Source organism: Platalea leucorodia, assembly GCF_965183815.1.
Source record: "Platalea leucorodia genome assembly, chromosome: 10".
NCBI classification, from domain to species: Eukaryota; Metazoa; Chordata; class Aves; order Pelecaniformes; family Threskiornithidae; genus Platalea; species Platalea leucorodia.
In genome coordinates, this window is record NC_138832.1 from 18666356 (window position 1) to 18690991 (window position 24636).

The 24636-nt window shown below is 42.3% G+C and overlaps 1 protein-coding gene across 2 annotated transcripts in view; it reads left to right on the top strand.

Moving 5' to 3' along the window:
• The window catches only part of GRIA3 (glutamate ionotropic receptor AMPA type subunit 3), a gene marked incomplete at both ends in the record, with an annotated part of 156665 nt that overhangs the window by 95166 nt on the left and 36863 nt on the right, over nucleotides 1–24636 (top strand). For both annotated transcript variants that reach the window (XM_082323606.1, XM_082323605.1), the window contains 5 exons: nucleotides 635–802; nucleotides 4178–4282; nucleotides 5603–5710; nucleotides 6868–7074; nucleotides 17007–17383. In XM_082323606.1, coding sequence (XP_082179732.1) covers nucleotides 635–802; nucleotides 4178–4282; nucleotides 5603–5710; nucleotides 6868–7074; nucleotides 17007–17383 — 965 coding nt within the window. The remainder of the gene's footprint in view (nucleotides 1–634; nucleotides 803–4177; nucleotides 4283–5602; nucleotides 5711–6867; nucleotides 7075–17006; nucleotides 17384–24636) is intronic.

Genomic DNA, 24636 nt, shown 5'->3' on the forward strand with positions numbered 1-24636 from the left:
TACACAGAGCTTATCACCCTCCTCAGATTTACCATGGAGTAAGAGAAGGCAGATGGGCAGTTACCAAGGAGATGTAATGCCTAAAGTGTATTTTGTGATTACTTGCTTGTATAGCTGTCTTCTAAGAAAAGTAATCTGGTCTATTCCTTGCCACAGATGCTACCTAATCAGGATTGTGGTCCAAACAGAAATGATTTATGTTAACTTTAATTCAAAACTGTCTGTCTTGGCAATCTTGTTAAAAAGGAAAAGAATACTCCAAGCAAAAACCAAATATGAGCTCTTCTTTGCTATTGGTAGCAGTATGGGCCAGCATGGAATTGCAGACTTTTGTAGGGACCTGATCTAGATGAGCAAACTTCCAGTTAAATTTAAACTTTATGCAACTATAAACTGGTTTTGTTATTTTGCTGCTATCCACTATACAAAATGAAAATATTTTTAATTTGTTAATTGAAATACATGGAATCGTTAAACTACCTAAAGCACCTGTGGCAAGACAGAGCAAGCAAAAGGGCTTGCGAGCATGATTCTTCTAAAGAGTATCTTAACAAAGAGAAGGACTAGGCCTGATAAACCTGGGCCAATTCTAAGATTTCACTTTGTCACCATATTTTATTTGCATCAATTTTAGTATACGTCTGCACTGACCCATGATGCAGTGCTAGTCATAGCAGAGGCTTTCCGTTACCTCCGAAGACAGCGTGTGGATGTCTCCAGGAGAGGCAGTGCTGGAGACTGCCTGGCTAACCCTGCAGTACCGTGGAGCCAAGGAATTGATATAGAAAGAGCGCTGAAAATGGTAAGGACAAACCTATGAGTTAATGAATGCATATATTCTGCAACAGCAGCCATTCTGCTGGGACCGAACTTGCCACCTGTTCCATGTACACAGAGTTTCTGTACTCACACAAACAGCTGCAGCTCCTCAGGAAAAAAAAAAAAGAAAGAAAGAAAAAGTAAACTTAATGACAAACTCCGAAGGATGGCTAAAATACATTAAATAGAGGGCAAGGCGTAACAAATTAGCTCTCAAAACTTTGGCCAAAATCCCATCACTCTGGCACCAGTGCGGCAGCTGCCTGATTGTCCACACCAGAGCACCTCCAGTCGGACTCCTCCGTAAAACCCAAGCTTCCCATGAGAGTGAGCATGAGCCGTTTTGCAAACAAACTTGTCTTGGGGGGTTATAAAGCCAGGCTGAGGCTGCAAATGTGACAAACAGAACTAGACTGGGTCCTCAGCATGTGTATTGTAAATCTTGCAGGGATACATGTATTTATGAACTTAAACACATGTATGCAATTTTGATAATTTGCCAGTAAAAAGTCAGCTCACATTGGTTTAAAGCAGTGGAAAAAATGTTGTTGGTCATAGCAATACTGCTAGATTTCGGCACCAGCCTGAACCTTGACACAGTTTAGTCTCGAACCAGTTCTGATTCCTGGCATAACTTTGCACTTGGCCTGATTACCTTCTGCATGGCCTGTTTTTCATCCCTAACACTGGTTATTGCATGGGATCCTACCTCACTTATGTCTCTAATTTTGTTGATTTTTAACTCTTTTTAGACTGCTATGTGTGTTAAAGCAAGTGACAACAGGAAAAACTGGGTAACATTTTTGTAGATATGAGACAAGAATGTGGTCTGCTTTTGATCTGGCTCAAATAACTCTAAAACAAACTCGTTAGAATCGATTATATTAATGCAGGTGTAGAACTGGAGTGAGTGAGATCAGAATTAAGCCTATGTTAGGTATAAACAAATCCTAGATCAGCCTTCATACACTTAGCTTAATTACTGCTTTTTCTCAATTACCAAATTGGAAGGATTGTATCAGAAGGTTATAATGAGTTATAGAAGGTTGTAATCAGATTATATCACTCTTAAAGAGTGAGAGGGAGGGTTCAATCTCACATTGCCAGAGCTCTTTTCATGCCATTATGTCACTTCCTAACAAATGCCCTAACTGCACGTTCAGTAATGTAGCATTACACACTTTTGAAGAGAAGTTAATTAAATTAAACCTTCACAATAGTTAAAGAATTTGTACTGTCCGTTTGAACTGAATTACAAGCACAATGTAAAACTCCTCCAAATGAGATACGAGGTATTCATGTCAACAAAGAAAACCAGCACTGCTACAGGACACTCCCTTACTCGCAGAATTTATTTTAAAAACATAATTCATAAGATATACAAAGCCAAAATCATGATTGGCAAAAAATGCAGAAGTTTGACTTTCAGCTGGTTGTCTTGTATTGTTTTAGCTATTGAAAGTCCTCTAAGTAAGGTTTATGTACACCTCCAACAAGCGCTACCCAAGATCATCCCATGCTGCCTTCCAGACCCCATCCTGTCTTTCACACTCTCTCCCTCTACTCAGGCAATGATCTTGAATCTTTGCTTCAGGAAAAAAATTTTGATTTAACAATGTTTCCTCTTCACTCTGTAGCAACAACTCAGATAAGAGTTTTTTTTCCAAGACATCCTTGAAATATCCTGTGCTACCAGAAGGTTCTGTGCCACACTATAGTCATCTGGCTGGCAAAAGGGAAATAGGTATTACCTGAGTCTGCTTCCCTACAGCCTTGAAAACTGTGCATGTCTGTATTTCTAAAGCTGATTCTAAGACATCAGATCAGTGGCAGACAGATTACCTAAACAGATCTGGGCAGTTACAAATAGTCACTCCATTTCTGATGGCCTCCGCACACTGCTACCAGAAGCGTTCTGAGTCCTGGTGAGTCTGCCTGCCTCGGTGCCGCCAGATTTTGAAAAGTGCTGAGTTTTCCCACCAAAGATAGAAACAAATTAAATTTGAAGTCAAAAGGTGTCAAGTGCACAATGCTCCTGTCTCAATACGCATCAGGATGAAGCTGGCCTAACGAGCTCTGCTGAGACATAGAGTTGCTGCTGTGCTAAGGTAGCCAGACAGCTTCCAGCAAGTGCCAAAAGCAGGCACAGCAGCTCACATCTGGCTGCACGTTATATGTCAACTACCCTACAAATACATTTGCTCAGTCCACAGTTGATAAGACCTCTTAGGGGCAAATTTGGCTTTCAAAGTCCCATTCACCTCTCTGGCTTTCTGGAGACAGGAATAAGTCACATGTTCTTCCAGACGCCTGAAATGATATAAACTATTTTAAGAAAGGTTTAAATCCACTTACTGATAAAAAAAAAAATCACACTCCTTATATGTCAGTCTGAATTTGGCTCACTGGATAATGTGGGGTCCAAGGAATTTTGGCTGGTTAATGTAGCCTCGTCCACCGTAACAAGTTTGATTGCACCATCTGTAAGCCATAAATAGCAGATCAGTCACCAGTCCTGAACAGTTTCCCTTTGACTAGTCTTCCATCACCTGTTCCTGTAACATCTACTGCATTTTGCTAAATATTAAAGCTAATTTACCCCTACTGAAATTTCAGACTGTTACCCCTTCTGCCTGAGCTGACAGCTTGTCAGTGTTGATAAGTGATAAATGGAAATATCTCGCCCTTTCATACAGGGAAATAAGAAAGATTTTTTTCTTTGAAACAAAGTACTTTATACTTCCCTTTAAGATGATTCATGTGAGTAGGTAATGATAATGACTTACCGTCTATACACCCATCCATCCAGATGGAGACCAAAACTCCATAAGCAGTAGAGACAATTGTCTGTGCTCATTCAGAGAAGACATTCATTCCTTTCTCCTACACTGGGACTGATCTTATAATAAAGCACTTCCCGGAATGAGCAATGATATGGGATTCTGGTCCATATCGCAAATCACTCTATACCATGTTGTGCGGGGTTTAATGGCACTGAATGTGCCTCACTGATACTCCATGCTGTATCAGTGAACCCAGCGTGACTAAGCGTGGCAGAATCAGTCTTTCTTATATTTAACATACGTGCAGGGCTAATTTCACTTATACTTAAATGCAGCTCACTCTGCAGTAGTGAGTCACCAGCTGAGTACTAACTAACAAAGAATATGTACAGCTGTAACTGAGAGAATTGGGATTGGTTTTGTTACAAAGAATATAACTGGCTCTGTCAAAAGCGCTACAAGTCTCTTATATAGATAAAAATTGTGCTAGAGCTAGTGGGTCCCCAAAAAATGTAACGGAGGGAAAAATAAAGTGAATCTTTTATTAAAATGCTTTTTCTGTTTATTCCCTTAAGGTGCAAGTCCAAGGAATGACAGGGAACATCCAGTTCGACACCTATGGGCGGAGAACAAATTACACAATTGATGTGTATGAAATGAAAGCCGCTGGATCGCGGAAGGTGAGTTTCAAGATCTGCATCCAGATATCACATCTCCACAAATATTTATTCCAACAAACTAATGAAACTCAACAATACCACACAGGTGCTGTAATAACAGGGCCCTGAGGAAACCCCACCTTCTTGCTGTCTTCCCTATCCCAGAAACCTTGTTCTGTTCTGTTCCTGGACCAAACCGCTCACGCTGCTTAATATCTTCATTGGTTTCCATGTCAACTTCAGACCCCACTTTTTTCCTTAAAACCCTTCTGGAGCTTTTCCACTGCCAAGCATAATACCTGCTGTCATGGTCCTGTGTTCAGCCCTCTCATCTTTCCCTTCCTCTCCATAACAGGCCTTGGAGCCGTAGTGAAGCTGGAGCCAGTGTATTTTAGAAACCTTCCGAAATTAACAGAAAATGTTTTAGGATTTGCTACTCATTCTCTTGTCTCCTAAATAAAGTATAGATCCTAAGTGGGATAGTTGCCTAGGTCCCTGTTATAAAAGAAATTTAGGGCAGATTTTCAAAAATAATTAGGTAGACAGGATCTCAGGAGTATCGAGAGAAGAGTCTGTGTGGCCGAGGCACGTAAATCCCCCTGATTTCATGTGGCCATAGGTACTTAACCTGTTTAGTCACTGTTGAGAATCCTTAAACTCTTCTGCACGTATTTGATAACAAAATACCTCTGGACGTGGCCCAGCCATGCAGCTAGGTTTACAGCGCAGACAAAAGTGTTACTTGTGTGTTGTGCAGAGATACAAAAACTAGTGTAATAGCATAGCAATGTAGCCACAGCACCATGAAGGTCAGCACAAGCCAGCTGACAAATAGTCACCTCGTGCTCACAGAGGGTTTTGTATCCCGTACCGAAGATAATGCTGCTGTGCCTGCATTGCTAACGATCTCTGTGCATCTACTCTAAAGCTAGCTCAGGCATGTCTGCAGGGACTGTATTCACTGGCTGAACTGCAGCAGAATACGGATAAAAACTTCAAAATCAAAGAATTTTACTCAGAGTGCTGTGCAGTTTCTTTTCTTGTCTATAGTATATTCTTATGCTGTGGATACATGGGAATTTATTCCACAGGCACCATGACAATGTGAATTTAGATAGGGAGAATTTAATATGTATTTTCACTTAGATTTGGCTTGTATTATGCAGGTGGGCTTGAGAACATTGTTTCTTTAAGGAAATTAAATTAAAGCTAATGTAGTCCTTTAGTGGCAAAAATGTTACATGAGTAAGTGTTACAAAGCCATATGTTTTGACAGTTTCTGTTCACGCACCAGAGTCCTTGTAACTGTATGTAATGAGGTAACTATCTCCATTTTTATAGGCTGGTTATTGGAACGAATACGAAAGATTTGTGCCAGCATTAGATCAGCTGCCCTCTAATGACACTTCGTCTGTGGAGAACAGAACTATAGTAGTCACTACCATCTTGGTAAGTTTTATGTTCTTAGTGTGTTTGTGTTTAGGAAGCAAGACACATGGCTCCTGAGGTGTGTTAGACACCTTGCCAGGAGGCAGATGTTGAATACTGTGTGGCTTCAAGTGACTGAAAAGTTCAGCATCTTCCAGAGAGGTACCGAGGGCTTGACCCTGCAAACTTCTATGTGTATCAATAAGTTTACTCACAGGAGGAGCTCTCTGAGCTCAACATTGCGCTTTGCTGCTTCTCAGATACTTGAACTCAATCAAACACCTCACATAAGTGAAGTTATTGTGCATGTGTAAATGTGTGTGAATGACTGCAGGATCTGGCCTTCCTGCTGCAGGGTCAAATCTTGCACCCCTCACTCAGGTACAGCTCCTGTAAACTCAAGCCCTGTGGACTGAGTAAGGGTGGCACAATGAAGCCTGTAGAGAACTGGAACTGCTCTAGCACTGGGTGAAAAGCGACCTATACCCATGCAATTCCAAAGGGGTAAAGCTCTTCCTCTGTCAGCCCCGATGCCTCTAGCAGATGTGCTCTGTACAGTATTGTTTGTGACTTTTATGCCTGTTACAATCCTACTAAGCATGAGCCAATTTTATGCTATTTCCTGAAGCATTGTATTTTATACTCCTATGGATTTAGCAAGATATAATCAGCGTTTCAGCTAGAATTTTCCAAGAAGGCTAAGGGAATTTAGTGACAAAAATTGCTGCTGAGGATTTTAGCCTAGCTTCCCTTAGGCTGCTTTGAAAATATCTCCATCGGAGCCCTATTCTAGGCCACTGGGGCTTTAGGAAATTATTTTGATGGTACAGGTGTTGGGTATGTCAGTTCTTGAAACACTAAAACCTGAATTATTGCTACAGTGATGCTATTTGACTGTCTAATCAGGCCTAATCCTGCAAACAAAAGTGTAACTTTTTTGAAGTGGAATAGTCTTGTTGTCTTCAATGGGCCCATACTAGGATTAAAATCAATAGTATGTGTGGCTGTAGGATCAGCCAAGGATTTTTAAACTGCAAAAGTTTGTCCTTCTTATTTCTGTACCAAAGCAGGAAATACTGTAAATACTTGCCAGTAATATAAAGGATAATAGCAGCTCTCATTTTGTATGTTTTAAAGCTGTGTTTTACATTCTTTTGATCTTTACTTTTGTTTCAAAGGAATCACCATATGTAATGTATAAGAAAAACCATGAACAACTAGAAGGGAATGAGAGATATGAAGGATATTGTGTAGACTTAGCTTCTGAAATAGCAAAACATGTTGGAATAAAATACAAACTGTCAATTGTTGGAGATGGGAAATATGGAGCTAGGGACCCTGAGACTAAGATATGGAATGGCATGGTGGGTGAACTGGTCTATGGGGTAAGTTTCTCTTAACCTTCATTTTAATGTTCTTTATAAAAAGTTATGCTCAAAGATAATAAACTGCAAAATAAAGATCATCTATTTGAATACCACCTTTAAAATTCTAGATATTTCTTTGTAGTGCCATTTTTATAGTCTACTTTTCTAATCGTTTCATTGCAGGAAAGTGTCACTTTTTTACTGCTGTTCTCCAAATCAGAGTCCACAAAATGTTGAGAAGTGGCATTGGGCAAATTTCAAATTCTTGTCTACAGCAGAATTTCTAGTTTGCCCTTTATATGCTGCTTTTGCATTTGCCATGTCTCCTTTTTCTCTATCGGTCATGTAAGTGCTGGGGGGGTGCCCCTCCCGTTAAAGGTCTGATCCTGTGATGCTGGCCCTCACTGGATCACTGATGTCAGCTGGTGTTTGACCAGAGACTAAAGACTCAGCCCCATGGTTGCTTGTCAGGGTAAGAAGCAATGCAGGTGTGAAATCACCCACATCTTTTTCCTTTTTAAACCCCGGGTTTGGTTTAAAAATCAACTGTCAGACAAAAAAAAAAAAAAGTCTAATTCATTGCATTCCTCTTTATATTTCTATATTGGGTGTACATTGCTTTGTTTAGTAAGAACAAAAACAGTCCGGAATTGCCATTTTAGAAACTTCTTTGAAAATGAGAATTTTGGAATACAGATAAACCAGATGGAAGGGGGAGAAAATTGGCTTTGCAGAAAAGACTTTACAAGCTGATATTTCATCTTTGCTTTTTTTTCCCCAAATGCTAATGAGATGATTTGTGATTCCGCCCCAATCTTCTTTACAGTTTATTTTTAACAAGCTTTCCTCTATTAAAAATATCTGAGCAGAAGCGAATATTTCCATTGCCTCCTTTTGTTCCGTGGCTGAGTGTAATTTCTAAAAGTCACCTCAAAATTTCCTTGGGATAACATATCATCATTCTTGCAAAATGTTCAGTGAGATAATTCTTTTCAAATGAATCAGTCTTAAAGTAATTGCTAGATTTGCAAAAGTTTTCTTATTCTGGAGCAGTCAGTCCTGATGCCTTATTATATACTTGGTAGCCTATTCAACTTCAAAATATTTTATATAAGCAACAATGTTTTTGTAGTATTGTATTAAGGGGAGGGAGGGAAATTTACTGATTAGAGAAAGTACATGGGTCTGGGCCCCTGGGTTATATCCTCACTGCCCTGTTGCATTGAGATTTGACATTGTGCAAATCTTCCGAACTCCTCATGCCTCAGTTATGCGATTTGGGAAACTGGTGTTACCTCTCTTACAGAATACAAGTACATCAAGAAGCTCTGAAGCAAAGGTTTAGTTTAGTTCCAAGCATAATTACATTGCAGTGGAAAACTAAACCCTCAGTTTCCCTGTGTGTGGTTCAAGAAATATCAAGAATATTAGCTGTAATTGGGTCTTTCTGATATATTTGCTATTGACAAGCAATGTAACAGTTTATTCACTTAAAATAATCATACCATATGCAAAAGGCATGACAAAAGAGAACCTGAAATTACTGCTAACAGCCAGGGCGCAGGGACCATCTACACCAGAGGAGGAGAGATTAGCCTGCGCAGCTGGTGGACGATGGGTTAAGGAGCCCTGGGTTAAGGGCTCACAAATGTGAGCCATTTTCCTCTTTCAACCCAGCCTTTTCTTGGATAAAGGGCCACAAAAATGATCAGAGGGATGGAACACCTCTCCTATGAGGGAGAGGCTGAGAGAGTTGGGGTTGTTCAGCCTGGAGAAGAGAAGGCTCTGGGGAGACCTTATTGCGGCCTTTCAGTACTTAAAGGGGGCTTATAAGAAAGATGGGGACAGACTTTTTAGTAGGGCCTGTTGCGATAGGACAAGGGGTAATGGTTTTAAACTAAAGGAGGGTAGACTCAGGCTAGATCTGAGGAATAAATTTTTTACGGTGAGGGTGATGGCATAGGTTGCCCAGAGAGGTGGTAGATGCCCCATCCCTGGCAACATTAAAGGTCAGGTTGGATGGGGCTCTGAGCAGCCTGATCTAGTTGAAGATGTCCCTGCTCATGGCAGGGGGGTTGGACTAGATGACCTTTAAAGGTCCCTTCCAACCCAAACCATTCTATGATTCTGTGATAAACAGGTTGGCTGCAGCTGCCTTTTGCACAACCCCTTGGGATGAGCCTAGCTCAGAGAGCTCTGCCTCCTTAGCATCAAACTGAGCTGTAGCCACTTCCCCTTGACCCGATCATACTTGTGACCTTTCCACACCAGCAAAAACCAGCCTCGCAGGCGCTGTAGACCATACCTTAAAACAACCCCAAACCTGCCCCGCCATTGTCATTTTCCCCTGCAAAAAGGTCTGTTCCTTTGTATTCTGAAGCAGAGTTTTAATCTGCGTTTTCGCATTAATGAAAAATTGAGGAATGTTTCCCTCCCTGACCCCAAACAGCTCTTCTTCTCACGCTGCGAGCTCAGCTACTGAAGCCTCTTCACTGCAGTGCTCAATTATTCAAAGGTCAGATGCGTCCCTTGAGGTTTGACTGTAGACCCAGGTTAATGCTTACAGCCCAGCACTGCTGAGCTAGCTCCCCGTCCTGCCGAGCTGACCTACGGTGCTGGCAAGCTGTGCAGAAATCCACCTGGCTTTCTGTAAGCAGGGAAGCAGCCCCTGAACTCTGAGTACAAACCTCACCAGCCCTCCGGACCCTTTCCCAGCCCTGTTTGCAAATACCACGAAATAGCCTTGGCTTCTTTCTCCATCTGTTGAGAGGGGTCTGTGTACCACACTCACGAGGATGTGCACAAAGCCCTTTGAAGATGAAAAGTGCTCTAGAAGTGCTAATTATTTGGAGCAAGCACCTCATTTACGTGCTGACTTTCCTTTATCTCTCAGGGGCTTAAAACTCTATTAGGGAACTGAAACTGTACGTTTCCCCTAATGCCCCTGTGAGCCTTGTCTGCAAAATGACTGTCATATTTGACTCCTCTGGATTCCATTTTGGGAAGACAAGAGGGAGATTAGATTTTAAATGCCTTTATTAGCATGTATGGAAGACAGGCATGGGGGGATAAAAGGGGCCTGATTGGTTTTGGTACCAGTTATCCAGCAGCTGAACTGAGCTGTGGCAGAAAACACAATCTTTTAGATTGCATTTGTGTCAAGAGATAAACAGTGACTAGTCATTTGTCAAATGCAGCATATTCCTGACCCAACAGGCTTCTCACCACCACCTGGCACTGCTGGAAAGTCTTACCAGGCTTTTTGAATACTGTGCCCTGTTTTGCATAGCCCCATGCATACAACTCTTTTCTAAAATCGCTCTTAGTACAGTCATAGGAAGTGAATGGCTTGTCATTTTAATGCCAAAACCCTAATTAACTGTAATTAATGTTTAGTGTGTGCCAGTTCGTTGTTACTGTCGCTCTTGCTTCCTGTGGGACGCAGCGTAGAGTCAGGAGAGAAAAGTGCAGCCAGGTCCTTGCGGCCTCCAGACCGCGGGGCTCGGAATGGCGAGGAGGAGGGAGGGAGGGGGCTCAGTGCGCACTGAGCTGTACCCAAAGCAACAGCGGTGCTGGGTCACAGCACTGCGGGTCCTGAGGCTGACGGGCACAGCGTAAGACTAGCCGGAGGTCTGCATTAACTAGGCTAACTGGAACAGTCCCGAGAGTTACACATTACCTGGGGATAGACACACTAAAATCCTTCCCATTAGAAATTCTCCCTCCCCTGTCTCATACCGCATCAGGGCTGGTTGGAGGGCATAAACGTCTGCTGTGCTGTAGGGCCCCCCAAAGTCAAGGACAATCTCAGCTGGCCCTCTGGGACCTTTCCTTGTGGCTTTGCAACGGGCTGTACAAATGAACCTGATTGATTGCAGAGAAGGGCTTGCTCTTCGGCAGCATGGGGATGGCAGCCCTGCAGGCAGGGAGTTCTGGCCGAGCCGATATTCCCGAACTCCTTTGCTTCAGACAGGAGAACCCAGAAGTCTTGTTAGAGAAGAGCTAACAGGGGCTTGTGTTTTGTTAGTGATTTTCAAATGTTGGCGGTAGTAGTGGTAGTAATAATAGTAATAATAATTAATAATGATAACAATAACATTTGACATAAAAATGAAATTTATTTGATTTTTCATAAATTCAAAAACGTCAGTTCAGGTTGAAGGAAACCATAATTTTGCTCTTTCACTCTGATGGTGTCAAAATAAGATGACCTTTCCTACCAGAAAAAAAACCCACCAATTCAAGCACTATTATTTTTTAAACTAAGAGAAATTTCTAAAATGTAGTGGAAACTTTTGACAGAATAAAAATAGCAAATAGGTAAGGCTTTTTTCCTGGACATTTTAGAAGAGGGAAGTAGCTAAATCATTTGCAGTCTGCGAGACTGAATCGCTCTTGAGATCTAACCAGCAAAGCAAACCAGCAAGGCAAGTGCTGTCCTCCAGTGATGCACCCGCTAAGGACGTGGCCCCGGCTGGGGCTGATGAGCAGCAGCACCTCCCACTGCAGACACCCCACCAGGCCGGTGCTCAGGGCTTTGTACCCACCAGCTGCTCAGCACTACACAGTCGTCTTTTCTCTTCTGTAGGGTAAGCCTCTTTCTGTAGGCTTTTATTTCTTCTTTCCCTTTTAAAGCAGGCTGCTGTTCTTCCTTCACTGTTCAGCCAGGGAAAGCCTTCCCTCTCTGGGCCTGATGCTTTTCACATCGCTGAGGCTAATTGACAGTAGGTTTAACACAGATCTTAATTGTAACTACAAATGCTTTGGGAGTGGAAGGCGCAGCCAGACCTTACAGCCTTTAAAGCTCTCCTCAGGTTGAAAAAGATCTTTATAAAAACCTTTCAATATGTAAAATAGCGTAAAGGAACGAAGCAGGGATGTGAAGGACAGACAGTCCCCCAAATGGAGGCAGCCTCCACAGTCTGTCAGAGTGGGACCACCTACACATCTCCCTGCCTTTAACAGACTAATCAGCTTGCCTTTAACGTGGCGCTGGCCTCTCTGGCTCTCCCAGCAGCAGAAGAAAGACTACAGATGGCATATACAGCCTTTGAATCGTAGTGGAGGGGAAGACTAATTCAATTCCTCATTCTCCTCAAAACGTTCTATGTGCTCTTAGTCTGTGGCAGAGCCTGACTGAGCCATGAGCGGGAGAAGCTCGCCCTTCGCCCCTCGCCCCTGGTTTCTACAGGAGGGAAGCCCAGGTACAAGTGCCCAAAGGCAACCGTGAGGTGCCACTGCCCCGCGGCTCAGACAGACCCTCCTCCTCTACACGCACGGACAGATGCCTGGTCCCTGCCCAGCAGCTGCTGAGCCATGGTGGCACCGCACCGCGCCACGGGACAGGACCGCAGCCTTGGCACAGAGCCACCCTGACATGGTCCCAGACTTCAGCTGACCTGCGTCTGAGCACAGGCAGAGGAAGCACACATACATCCGCAGCTCAAAAAGCAGATGTGCCCTTGATTTCTCCATCTGCCTGCAGTAGTAGTGCCTCAGAAGGAACCGTGGGCATCCACATAAAGCACGCATGGACCTAACATTGACAAACTACAGCAAAGGCCAACTGCAGGCCAACCTTAATACCTTTTTATACTGCTCAGCTAATAGACATTAAGACTTCAATGCAGCATGTTGCTAGTCAGATATCAGCTGTTGTTTTTGAAGAAGTGTGAGCTAATGTGTTAAAAACACATTGGCCCCATGACCTGGCCTCTCAACACACCCTGATATCCTTGGGTACACTAGACTCTCTTTACAGGGTTGCTTTTACCAGCAGATACCACAGGTGATGTGTTGCTCTGTCTGACACCCTTTTCTGATATCTGGAAACTTCAGACTGCACTGAGAAGTCCTAAAATGTGATCAGAGTCAGTCATCCTTCCAGCGCAGTCTCTTCTGACGCTGCTGTGTACCTGCATTCAGCACTGCTGGCGTGCCTGGAGGTTTGGCTCCTGGTGGAAATCGGGCACTGTCCCTCTGCTCCGGTCTGCACATAGTCTGAGCGCTGGCTGGCTTCCCGTCACACCTTGCAAAGTGACTCCAGCCCAGACCCACTTCTTGAAAAGCGACAACTAGCAAAGAAATTGTTCAGTTCTGCAAGCATGAATGACCAGAAGCACGTACAGGCAGAGCAGAGCTGCTATCTCGTGCTGTCTCTAGTGGATGGCTTTGAAGTTAGGAAGACTCATCTTTAGGTCTGTAAGCAGAAGAATTCAATCCCTCCTTTTGGATTACAGAGGTGGAACACCTTATCGTTTTTCTTTCTCCATGTAGAGGGATATTTCCATTTGCTATTTTTTCTCCCTCCCCTTAAGAGTCTTGAGGTTTGCAGCCCCCTGGGGTCAGCTTTGAACAGAGTGGGTAGCGCCTCTGTGCTGCACGTCCTCTCTAAATCCGTCCCTCCCACACTAGTAGGCAAAGACAGAACAAGCCTCAGAGGAATCCATGACATTTCTCGCCCGGCTCAAATGCAGTGAAGATGATGTTTGAAATGCCATTAGTCATGAGTGATTAGCAAAGCTTAGTTGTTGAGGTTCTTAAACCCCCTTCCAGTTCTGCAGAGGGAAGGGCATGTTTGTGGTTGTGGTTGTGTTCTTTGTAATCGAGCTCAATTTTTATGGGTTCTGCTTATCTGCAGCCATAACAGAGAGGGAAATTCACAACTGTGCTGCAATTATTAATGATCCTTTAGGGTGCTTAGAGCTCTCCATAAGCTCTCCATTTCAAATACTGTATCTCTAAATAAATAAGCAAAGACCGGTCTGGTTTTTAACCTCTCTAGTGCAACTAATATTCAGGGAAGTGGTGGGGAGCCAGGCTCGGGTGCTGGATTGTAGCTGCTCCACTCTGGGTGCCCTGGTTGTTGATGGTTTCCTGAGACCCTGTGTCTGAACCCATGCTTGTTCCCTCTGCAGAAGACAATTGCTGCCATATTCATTTAAGGCATGAGGGTGTTTGTTGGTGTTTCCAATATATTGAACGCCTATCAAAAATGGTAGGAAAGCGAGAAGACAGAAATGTATCAGAAAAGCAAATATTTGTATCCCTTGTAATATTAAAATGCAATTTTAAATCATTTACAAAGAAATCCGTACTGTATGATATGAATGAGGACATGGTAACAATCAGGCCTTTAAAAACTGATTTGTCTGTGCTTCAGCACAGCATCAGCTTCATCCTCCCAAAGACCCCACAGGAACATCCCGCATGAACTCAGCTGCTCATGAAGGAGATGCAGACTTTATTGCACACTGCATCAGCACTTAGGAAGAGCTCCACCGTGCCTACTTTGGCAATTAAAATAATACTTTGGGAGAATTAAATTTCTCCAAGTCCAGGAAAACGCTAGAGAAACTAAATGCTCTTACAGCTGAACCAGCCTTTTCCTACCTTGACAAGCTGTTCCAAGGCGGGCTGTCCATGTGCAGAAGTGCCAGGCAGTAAGGCACCTGCCTCCTGCCTAAGCTTCACTTCGCGTGGAATCATTGCTGTGTCTGCAGGGGTCCTGATCCATTAAGCTTGCTCTAATAAGGATTAATTTGTAAGTACCTCATTAGTTCAACATGAAATGCAGTAGCCATGGTCAAAATGCTTAAGTCTTGCAGCCAGCCGTGGACTCTGACTACATTTAAAACTGATATTCTGTGTGCATCTCATACTTAGTGACTGCAGACATCTCATATTTAACAGTAGCTCAACAAGCAGCAGCTACAAGACAAATGCATGTTTTGGGGAAATTAATCAGTCAACAAGTTCCAGCATCATCCAGTCCCTTTACCACACTCTGCCCGTGTCCCCCAAATCTCTCTGTTATGTAGGTGATTAACACGTTCATCTGCAACGCCAGTAAGCACCCAGGCATCCAAAGGCAGACGGCATTTTCAGTTTTTATATTCAAGCCACGTTAAGCTAGATTTTTGCAGTAAGTGACCACAAATCAGGTGAGGATTTTCTCCTCCAGGAAAGCAGTCACTCAAGGGGAAGGGCAATGTCCTAGTACGCATGAATGTCTAAAGGGGCTGAGAGAGGGTACACCAAGGGCCGTGATTTCCGAACGGCTTCCTTACGTGCACAGGCATGGTTTATCCGATTATTCCAGGCAGTGAACTTGTACACATACCTTGTAGTTGTACATGCCAGTACAAACTGTTGAGAGCTGTTCCTGAGCAGCTGGAGAAAATCTAGAGGTCGTGTGTGCAGACGAGTACTTCGCGGAGGGAGGCTTGCTGTGGGAAGGGCCGTAGAGGGCCGGTCCTCCGTCTGACAGGTCTGCCATTAGCCGCACGCAGTCTTAAAACCCCGAGAAAGCGCCTGGGGCATGGCTGCACATTGCCACGGAGGCACCAGCTGGCACAGAGTGTGTGATACTGAGATTAACCTTATGAGAAGCCTTCACCATTTCTGCTTATTAAGCTTTTAAAAAAAAAAAACAAAAAACTATCTAGGAGGAGGAACAGATCAGATATTAATGAAAGTCACGTACATCACCATCAGATTTACATAAAGGCATATTCAATTCACAGATTTTAATCACTTCTTATTAACATTTCCTATTAACTTTTATTCCAACTTCTACTTAATCAGAAGTTAATCTACCACCAGAAAGAGGTACATACTTACTAGTGGGAAACAAAAATCTGATTTAAAAGGTGCACAGTAATTTAGGTACTGGTAAGTTAAACATTCCCTAAGAATCATTTTTTCCTTCTGAAATTTTTAATTACCAACAAAAGCCCATCTTTAAAAGTATCAATAACATGAATAGTTACAGTGTTTAAAATAGAAGATTACAAAAGAGTGTATGTAGGTATGCAGACTCTCATAACAATAATTTTTAAATGAAAAGCGGTTTTTTTTTTTTAACATTCTAGTCCCCTCCATTGCAAATGCTGACACCTGCTTAAGTACTTGGCTGAATCAAGGCTAGGTTATCTAAACAGCATGACTTGAATCTTTCTGGCATAGAAATACAGATACAATTAAATATGTTAAAAATCTATTCTGGAATGTTATTTTTAATCAGGTAACTTAAGTAATTTTTTTTTTACTTCACATTCTTACCTTCCCATGGAATGCAGCAAAGATGTATTGATTGAAGGGAAGGGTATTGGTTCAGGATATACCAACACGCTGGTGAACGACAGATGCAATGAGATGAGGCGGTGCTTCCAGATGACACAGCCCCAGAGCACAGTCTGTGTTACAGATCTGTAGAGCTAAGTTCTGTAAAATAGGATGGCATACATTATACTAAAAAATACTACTTTGCATTCTTCTCAGATAACCCAGGCTGTTTACTTCTCAGGGACTCACAAATCTGTATTATTGTTCTTCGGTGACCACAGAAAGGGTGGGCTGTCTGGTTCCTATCACCCCACTATTTTACCATCTTCTGTCCCTTATTGCAATGGCGTTTCAAAGGAGGATATGAGTGGTAGCACCCAAATGCAGCTGAAATTCAGTGACTGATTACTTAAGTTCCTTTTAAAGGTCCTGGACTAACTGATCAGTAAAGCAAGAGAACTTGCTGAAAGAATGGAAAAGGGAAAATTAAAATATAACAAACATGTAATTTGCCTGAAGTTTTCAAGACAGATGGGTGGGTTTAGACCATTACTAGAAAATGACATCGTTTTAGTTGCCATCTCACTGTCCAGTTTGGGTAGTGTTTATTCATCTGTTTTAACTTAATGGAAACGTAAATACATGTTGCTACATATCTGCCTCTGTTGTGAGGCCCTTGCACAGATTTGATTGTAATTTTCTTGTTAATAATTTTCTATCAGTATCACGTAGTCCTTAACTGCAGTGACGGCAAAACAGGCTGCAAAGAAAATGTTTCCTACTCATTCTTGTAATTTATCATCTGATTCATTAGCCTGAGACTCTAGATTGTGATTATGTTGCAACTGTTTTGTAACTAACTTGGGTTTGTTTTCCCTTTTCAGAGAGCAGATATAGCTGTTGCCCCCCTCACCATAACACTGGTGCGAGAAGAAGTCATAGACTTTTCCAAACCCTTTATGAGCCTGGGCATCTCCATCATGATCAAGAAGCCCCAGAAATCTAAACCGGGCGTATTCTCTTTCCTGGATCCTTTGGCTTACGAAATTTGGATGTGTATAGTCTTTGCTTACATTGGCGTCAGCGTAGTTCTTTTCCTAGTCAGCAGATTCAGCCCTTACGAATGGCACTTGGAAGACAGCAGTGAAGAACCACGTGACCCTCAGAATCCTCCCGACCCTCCAAATGAGTTTGGAATATTTAACAGCCTTTGGTTTTCCCTGGGTGCCTTTATGCAGCAAGGATGCGATATTTCTCCAAGGTTTGTTCCATATCACTCCATCACCTTTTTGCATTTTATGGTCATTTTCTGATGCCATGGTGCATATATGTTACTTTTTCAAATTTCTTTTTAATTCAAAATTTTTTATTTTGACATTCCATTCAATGCTAAGCATCATCATCAAGCCACCACGCTTGCTAACATTCACCTCCAGAGCGAGTGGCATTGCCTTATAATGCCATTTATGCATTTCTGCCGAACTTATATACACCATGTTGAGGCTGTAAAATGCATAGGGTTTTCTGTTTTCAGCAATGCTTGGAGGGCTACCGTGTTTTTGCTGCATATCTCATTTTACGGTCATCTCCTTGGTGCATATAACATATTCTGCTTTGCAAAATAATAATTGTTTATTTAAAAAAGTCACATGCAACAGCACTTTAAAACACCTCCACTCCCGTCATGGCTTCTGCTAGTCTTTTTACTTTCCTTTGTGCCCGATTTCTCTAGTTTTGTTCTTCTTGAACCGTCCTTTCATCTATTACTAATTTGCTTACCACCGTCTTTCGTATCTTCAGCTCTCCATATGTGCCCCCCTAACAGTTATTGCGTACTACCCTGTATGTGTATCGTTATTTCAGTCCAGTCTAATCTGTTGTCCCTGTGTTCATAGTCAATATGGTCTAATAAGCATTGCCAGTTTCCATAAAGATTTTTCTTATGCATGAAGACAGTCTTTCTGAATAAGGCTGTAGTAAAACATGTTTGATATTAGTTCCAATTTAACAGAGATCACTGGTATTAACTACTGTAGAATTACATTTCTTTTTTAAAGAAGCATTTTGAAAACCACCTGAGAATAGTGAAGTTCTCTCTAATTGAACAGTGCATACCACAAATGTTTTTTGAACAATATATACAATGTTTCTACATTTACACTGGTAAAATACTTCGGTGATGTGCCTGTGATAAGCAGTAAAATTATCTAGTTTCTTAGTGATGGAGCAGTAGTTTTATTTTGTATGAGAATACTTCAATAACCAGTTTACAGCTATTTTAATCATTAAAAATATCTTCTTAGTACAAACAGGATGCAGTTTTTCCTGTTAACAAGGTTGCTAATTAAAGCAAGAGAGACAGATCTTTTCTAACTAAGCACTTACATTCAAAATACACCTTGTTGATCTCAATATTTGTGTACCTTTTTCAATACCTGAATCATTGAAAAGTTGCCTGATTTTCCTGGTCCATAGAGTGGCAGGGATCTTGAGTAGCCTCACTGAAGCAAGTGACAAAACTTCTATGAAGTTGCACGGAAAGGATCATGATTTTACCTGTTATAATGCAATAATGATCCTTGAAGTTCACAGTCATTGCACATTCAAATCTCCTAATGATCACAGCAAAATCCAGGACTTTCAGAGATACTGGCATATGCCTGTTGGTATTTGATGCAAGTCATGCATATATTTTAATAAGTCTTCATAGCTGCAATTAGATTTCATCTTTATTGAGAGATGCATATATATCCTACGTAAAACACACACATATTTTTGCCTGGATATGACCATGCGTTAGTGTTCGCAGAGTTATCAGTGTTTGGGTGTGCTGCTTCACTGTACAGCTATGGCTGTCGGCCTTCTCCTCCTGTTTATACACTGTGTTTCTGCTTTATTCCTAAGTTCTGTACTGAAACTTTGCCTCTCTGCTTGCTGTTAAAGGTGATGAGTAGCGATAACATTTAAATTGCTGTTGACCATGTGTGTGCCCAATATAAAGGACCGGGAAATAAGCACTGGGACATCACATGGAAAGCTGCAGGCATTGCACTGTTTCCGCTAGGTCTGTTTATTGACAGTTAAATAGAAGTGCATAGGATTTTTGTTAAGCTCTCATGTGACTCTTTGACATGTTCAGCCATTTACTTTATATAACAAGTGGAACATATTCTGTTTTTTTTTTCAATACTACCATGATAAGTGCCTTGGAAACACCTAAAAAAAAGAGAGAGACAGCAGTAAATCTATTTATTTTATCTGTCCATCAGAAGCTATTAGCTCAGTATTAATACATGGCCCTCGTTTGAAGACATTGTCCCGTTATTTTGTTATCTTTCATGATAACAGATTCCAGGCAGTTACAGGCATTGTTACTGAAAAAAAGAGAAATTTAATACCTTGGTTTAAATTCCAGAAACACCGTTCCTTTGACCGATATGTTGATTTAAGTTGATTAAATGTCAAATTTCTTTTCCATAAAAGGGACTATTCCCAAGTATTCCATTCTTAATCCGTATCTTTGTAAGGTTACGCCATTCACAGTACATTGACTATATGAATGTTTCATACTATTTTATTGCCATTAAAAGGGGCTTCATTCTTCCATTGTGAGTTTTGTCTGAATAAATTTCTTATATGAGAGCATACAGCACTTGTAGAGAGATGCCGACAAGCAGTCTGGAGAGATCACTTTTGTACTTGCTGATAAAGGCTCTTTCAGCTGCCTTTGTGTGGAACAGCTGTGACATCTAATGACTAGTTAGATCTATCCTCGGTGAGTATGCTGTGTGGATATTCCAGAGGATATATCCCTATACTCTCCTCTCTGTATTTAATAGGAGTCGTCTAAACGGAATCAGATAGCAGCCAAAGGACGGGGGTTAGCGCATCCCTTGATGGAATCAGCATTTGTTCCAGCAGTTTTGTTCTGCTATCAAAGGCTGCTGTGTTTTCTGCATAGTGAGCTAAAGCATTGAAAATTCACTTTTGATGGATGAAAAGTAGATTATTAAACTTGCTTTAATGTAAGATGTGTACAGCAAATGGAATCAGGAGAAAACACAGTCAAATTTGTAACACTGTTCTGAGCGAAAGTATCTTTGAAATCTCTATGAGAGCATGTATTTTCATTTTGCTCTTTATTCATGTGGAACAAAGAGGCTAGATTAATTAATTGCTGATGGAAAAAGACAGGCTGTTCATTAAAAATTATCTCATGAGGTTGGTCATTTAAGAGGGTGTATTTCTAGATCCCTATTTTCACAGCAGAAGACTCAAGAGACTCCTATTAAAGGCCATGGGAATGACTTTGTGGGACTTTCAAAATAGCAAGGAGAGCTGTTTAACTAGATATTTCTGAAACTCCCACTGCCAGTTCCTGTGATGGAAGCATCTCAAGTCAGCGCTTTAGATGCTGTTATGTATTGTGTTCTGTCTCGGTAGCCGCGGTGAGGGCGGCCTGGCCGCGTGAGGCCGGCAGGAGAGGCAGGGGGCTGGCCGGGCGTGTGAGCCAGGGACCCAGCTGGCAGCTTGGTGGGTACTGGGTGAGGTGTGCTCAGAATATGGAGGGGTTCTAGACAAGTTGTTGTTCAGGGTTATTTGTCACTATAACAGCCATCTTGTATCGATTAGAAGAGCCCAATTAAAAATTGAGTAGTGTGAGCAGCTTATTATTTCTGTGTACTATAGGAAATCAAATATGTTCTCTGGCCAGGAGTAGGAACAAAATTCGAGTTATTTTCATTAAAAAATAAGGTTTTGATTGAATGTATTATTCTCCTGGAAACTGAATGTGAATTTGAATATTTATTTTGTTTTTCTCTTGTTACTAATTTGCTCTCATTTGACTCCATGCTTCCTTTTAAATTTCCTCTCAAGGTATGCACTCTTCCTGTTTAGTTCCTTTTGAAACCACCGTCTGACCTTGTTTTGATAATTGAGTTACAATTCTGTTATTCCGGGTCGTTGTTACTCCTCTCATTTGTTAACACTCTAATTCACTTTAAAATAATGTCATGCAAAGTATGTATTTATTGAGGTAATTTGGAAAACGACATGTGGGGATAAAGCATTAGTTGTTTGGTTTTAAATTACAACAGTGCACACTTGGATAGGTACATCTTCATCAGAAAAATTGGTGCTGGTATTAAAAGCTGTGATTGATTTTTCTATAATTATTACCTGAGTAATGGACAAACATTTCTGTGGTTCACAGTACAAACCGTACAAGTATTTTCTTGTTACCAGCCCAGTGTTTATGTACTAACCCTTTTTCTCCTGCATCCCTCTACACCAGCCCCTGCAGTGGGTATAAGGAGTCTTCTTCATATCAGCAGATGGACTGGGGGACACTGGGGTCCTTTGGACAAGGAGGCTGCCAGTCCATGCTCGTCCGTGTTCTTGTTCTTCAGCACTCTCTGTCTGTCTGTCTGTCCTTCAGAGTCAGCTTTGTGGTTTGTTTGGTTTTTCTTTTGCCCCATCCTGTGCTACCACCAATCACAGCTATGTCAGCCCAGACTGCTTCATAGTAGCAGCTGTTTAATCTTCCTTTTTGTGCTCATTGGAAAACTTGGGGAGAAACAACTCTGTAGTGACATCCAGTTTTCTTCCAAGTGACCTCAACTCTTCCGAGAACAGCTCTAGTCCTCATCTAGCAAGACCCCTCTCTTGCATGTAGGACCCTCAGGGAAGTGCCGTCTTTGTCAAGGGATCCAGCCATGCCCACCTTCCCCTGCCTCTCAGCTGTTCTCCATTTTTTGTCCTGTATCTGTCTGACTTGGTTCATGCAGGTTGCAAGATGTCTGGGGCAAGATATTTTTACCTTTCTCTGTGTGTAATATGCTGTATGAGCATGCAGCTCAACACAGACTTTTTATTGTTACAGCAGTGTGAGCTTGAGGTTTCACTGGTTTGGAAAATGCTTGTCTTCTGCACATCTTCTTCCCAGCAACCCATCTGTCCCGCTAACAGAAGGGGCAGCTACCAGTGCAAGTGAGACATTTCCTATGGGAAACTATGGAGAGAATGAACACACTATTTTGTTCCCAATAGTTCCATTGAATTTATCTAAACACCCTGGCAAGTCTTTTTTTTCATCTTCCTATTTCAAGGCCTACTGTAAAGCAAGAGGGCCATGGGAACCTGGAAACCCCAGATAAAGCTAGTCTTGCTGCATGCAGGTGGATGGTTCATCTGCTGTCCCTGCTAGCCAGACCTCTGCTCAGTCTGGCTCTGAAACTGCCCGCCTCGCTGCAGGGAGGAGGAATTCAACTCTGGGTCTTCTCTGAAGGTGGAAAGCATGTAGTGAAAGAATGAACAAAAGGGAGATGAACTGCACCTGACGTAGCCATCTAAAAGCAATAGGCTGTGTTTTAGTTAGGCATCTCAGTTCCCTCCAAAGTCATGAGACAGATGGGCACCTTCAGACTTATCCCACACTACAGCAAGTGAGATAAATCTCTTTCTGACGGTGTCTGTCTCTTCTCTTCCTCTTTGCTGGCTCCAAAGGGAGCCTTACGCGACGAGTTCAGCAGGCGCTGCTTTGTAGTTGGCTGAAATTATGTCAGCCCGTGTAAGAGGCTGTTTGGTGTGTATGGTATCGAGTTTTATAAAGCAGCTAAAGCCACGACCCTAACCAGTAAGGGAGCTGGCCAGGAGGGACTTTAGCCATCTGTAAAATCCCAAGATACTCACTTGACACCTACAGAGAACGTAGAGCGAGGTAGAGAGATTCCTTGACTTATTACATAATTCTGGATTTGTATTTCTGCAACTTACCTTTGCAGCTGCTCAGTAGCCTTCTGTAAGCGAGCACAGCTGCAGCACAGCCCAGGTTGAAACTTGGCAGCCTTTTATCCTCTCAGGAGGCCCTCAAGAACGGCAGGGAAGCTGCCTCCGCTTGCCGGTGATCTGGCGGATGTGTGCCTGCCCTGAGGAAGCACACGCAGGCCAGAGCGATGGCGATGTCTCTCAGAGTTGACACCTCGAAAGTCATTGCTTCCTGATGGACAAAGAGGTGATGCTTCACCTCTCAAGCTTCCCTAAGCTTTGTAGCCACCTGAACCGCCTTGCACGTTGGTCCGACTTGATGCAGCAGCCCCTGGAGTGCTAGCTGTGCTGGCAGGTGGTGCACGCTGTCATCCATGGGAACCAGCCTGCATCTGCCCTCTCCGTGGGAGCTGCTGCTTCAGTTTCTTGGGCAGAGGAGAGTGGAGAACAGCCGGGCTCCACCTCTTAGTTTGTTTCTCCACATTCCTCTAACCTATTCCAGATTGCTCTCTCTGTTTTTATTGTGTTGGCGATTTTTTTTCTTTGGTGTGTTCTTTAATGTTGGATGGATATTTTTTTTCTTTCTTTCTTTTTTCTTAATAATTTAATGGGATTTTTTTAATGGCTCAGGCAATCCCAGGCTCTGGCCAAGACTAGGCAGTTTACCAGCTACCCCCCCGTGTGGGTGGGGTGGGGGCACGTCAAGAGACTTTTGCTTTTTTCCTGTCTCCATCTGTTGGTAGGACAACTTGTACCCACTGTCTGGGGATGGCACTGAGGGGCTTGAAGGAAACAAATAAAAAACAGGTAAGAGTTTTCTTGCTTTCTATTTCTTCCTTTCACACAAACTGAGGACTGCAGCACCCAGGTTCCACGGATTTAATCTATCTGGGATTGATTCTTCCTCCACTGGTATCAGTAGAGTTAAGGGAATACATATGAAATGGCTTTGTCTCAGCTCCTGAAATCATTCCTTATCAACATGCTCTGTTTGAAGAATAAGCACTGTACATGGCGGTGAAATTCTCCACCCAGCTGAGCAGTATGGCACTTGCATCCTTCAGCCCCAAATAAATATTTTGAGCCTGATGTTCAATTGCTTTAAAGCATCAAGAGCTGTTACTGACAGGATCTAGACCTCCTGACCACTAGGCATTTTGTAATTATATGTTTACAAATCGGCTTTTTTTTAGTCCTTATGGTATCCTTTTAAAAAACAAAAACCACAACAAAACCAGGACACAATTAAATTTTTTTCTGCTTCCTTCTCTGTTGCTCTGGTGGTTATAAAGCAGGAATACGCTTGACTTGGAACAGTGCAACATGCAAATTTTAGTTAACATAAAACATAAAACAAACCAGCCTCTCTCCTCACTTCAATATGCAGATTCAGTCTGTAATTCCTGCTAGGTTGTGATGCAAGAAGGATACCGGATCATTTTTGTTTTATTCCTTTGCATGTTTACTCGGATTCCTTTTTGCAGTTTCCTACATCTTACACTTTGAGAGCCAATGCAATAAAAGGTACAACATTCGTGTCCTCCAAGCTGGGCAGCCCCCAAAGAGACACGATGCTGGCATGTCACAGCAGGCAAATCCAGCCTCAGGGAAAGGCTGGGCAAGCAGAGAAGACAAAAGTCTTCTGGCAAAAGACTTCTCTAGCAAAGGGTCTGTGGAAGTCAGGAGAGCTTGTTGCTCTCCAAGCCTCCAGTGGGGTTGGCTCAGATGAATTATTTCTTAATTGAC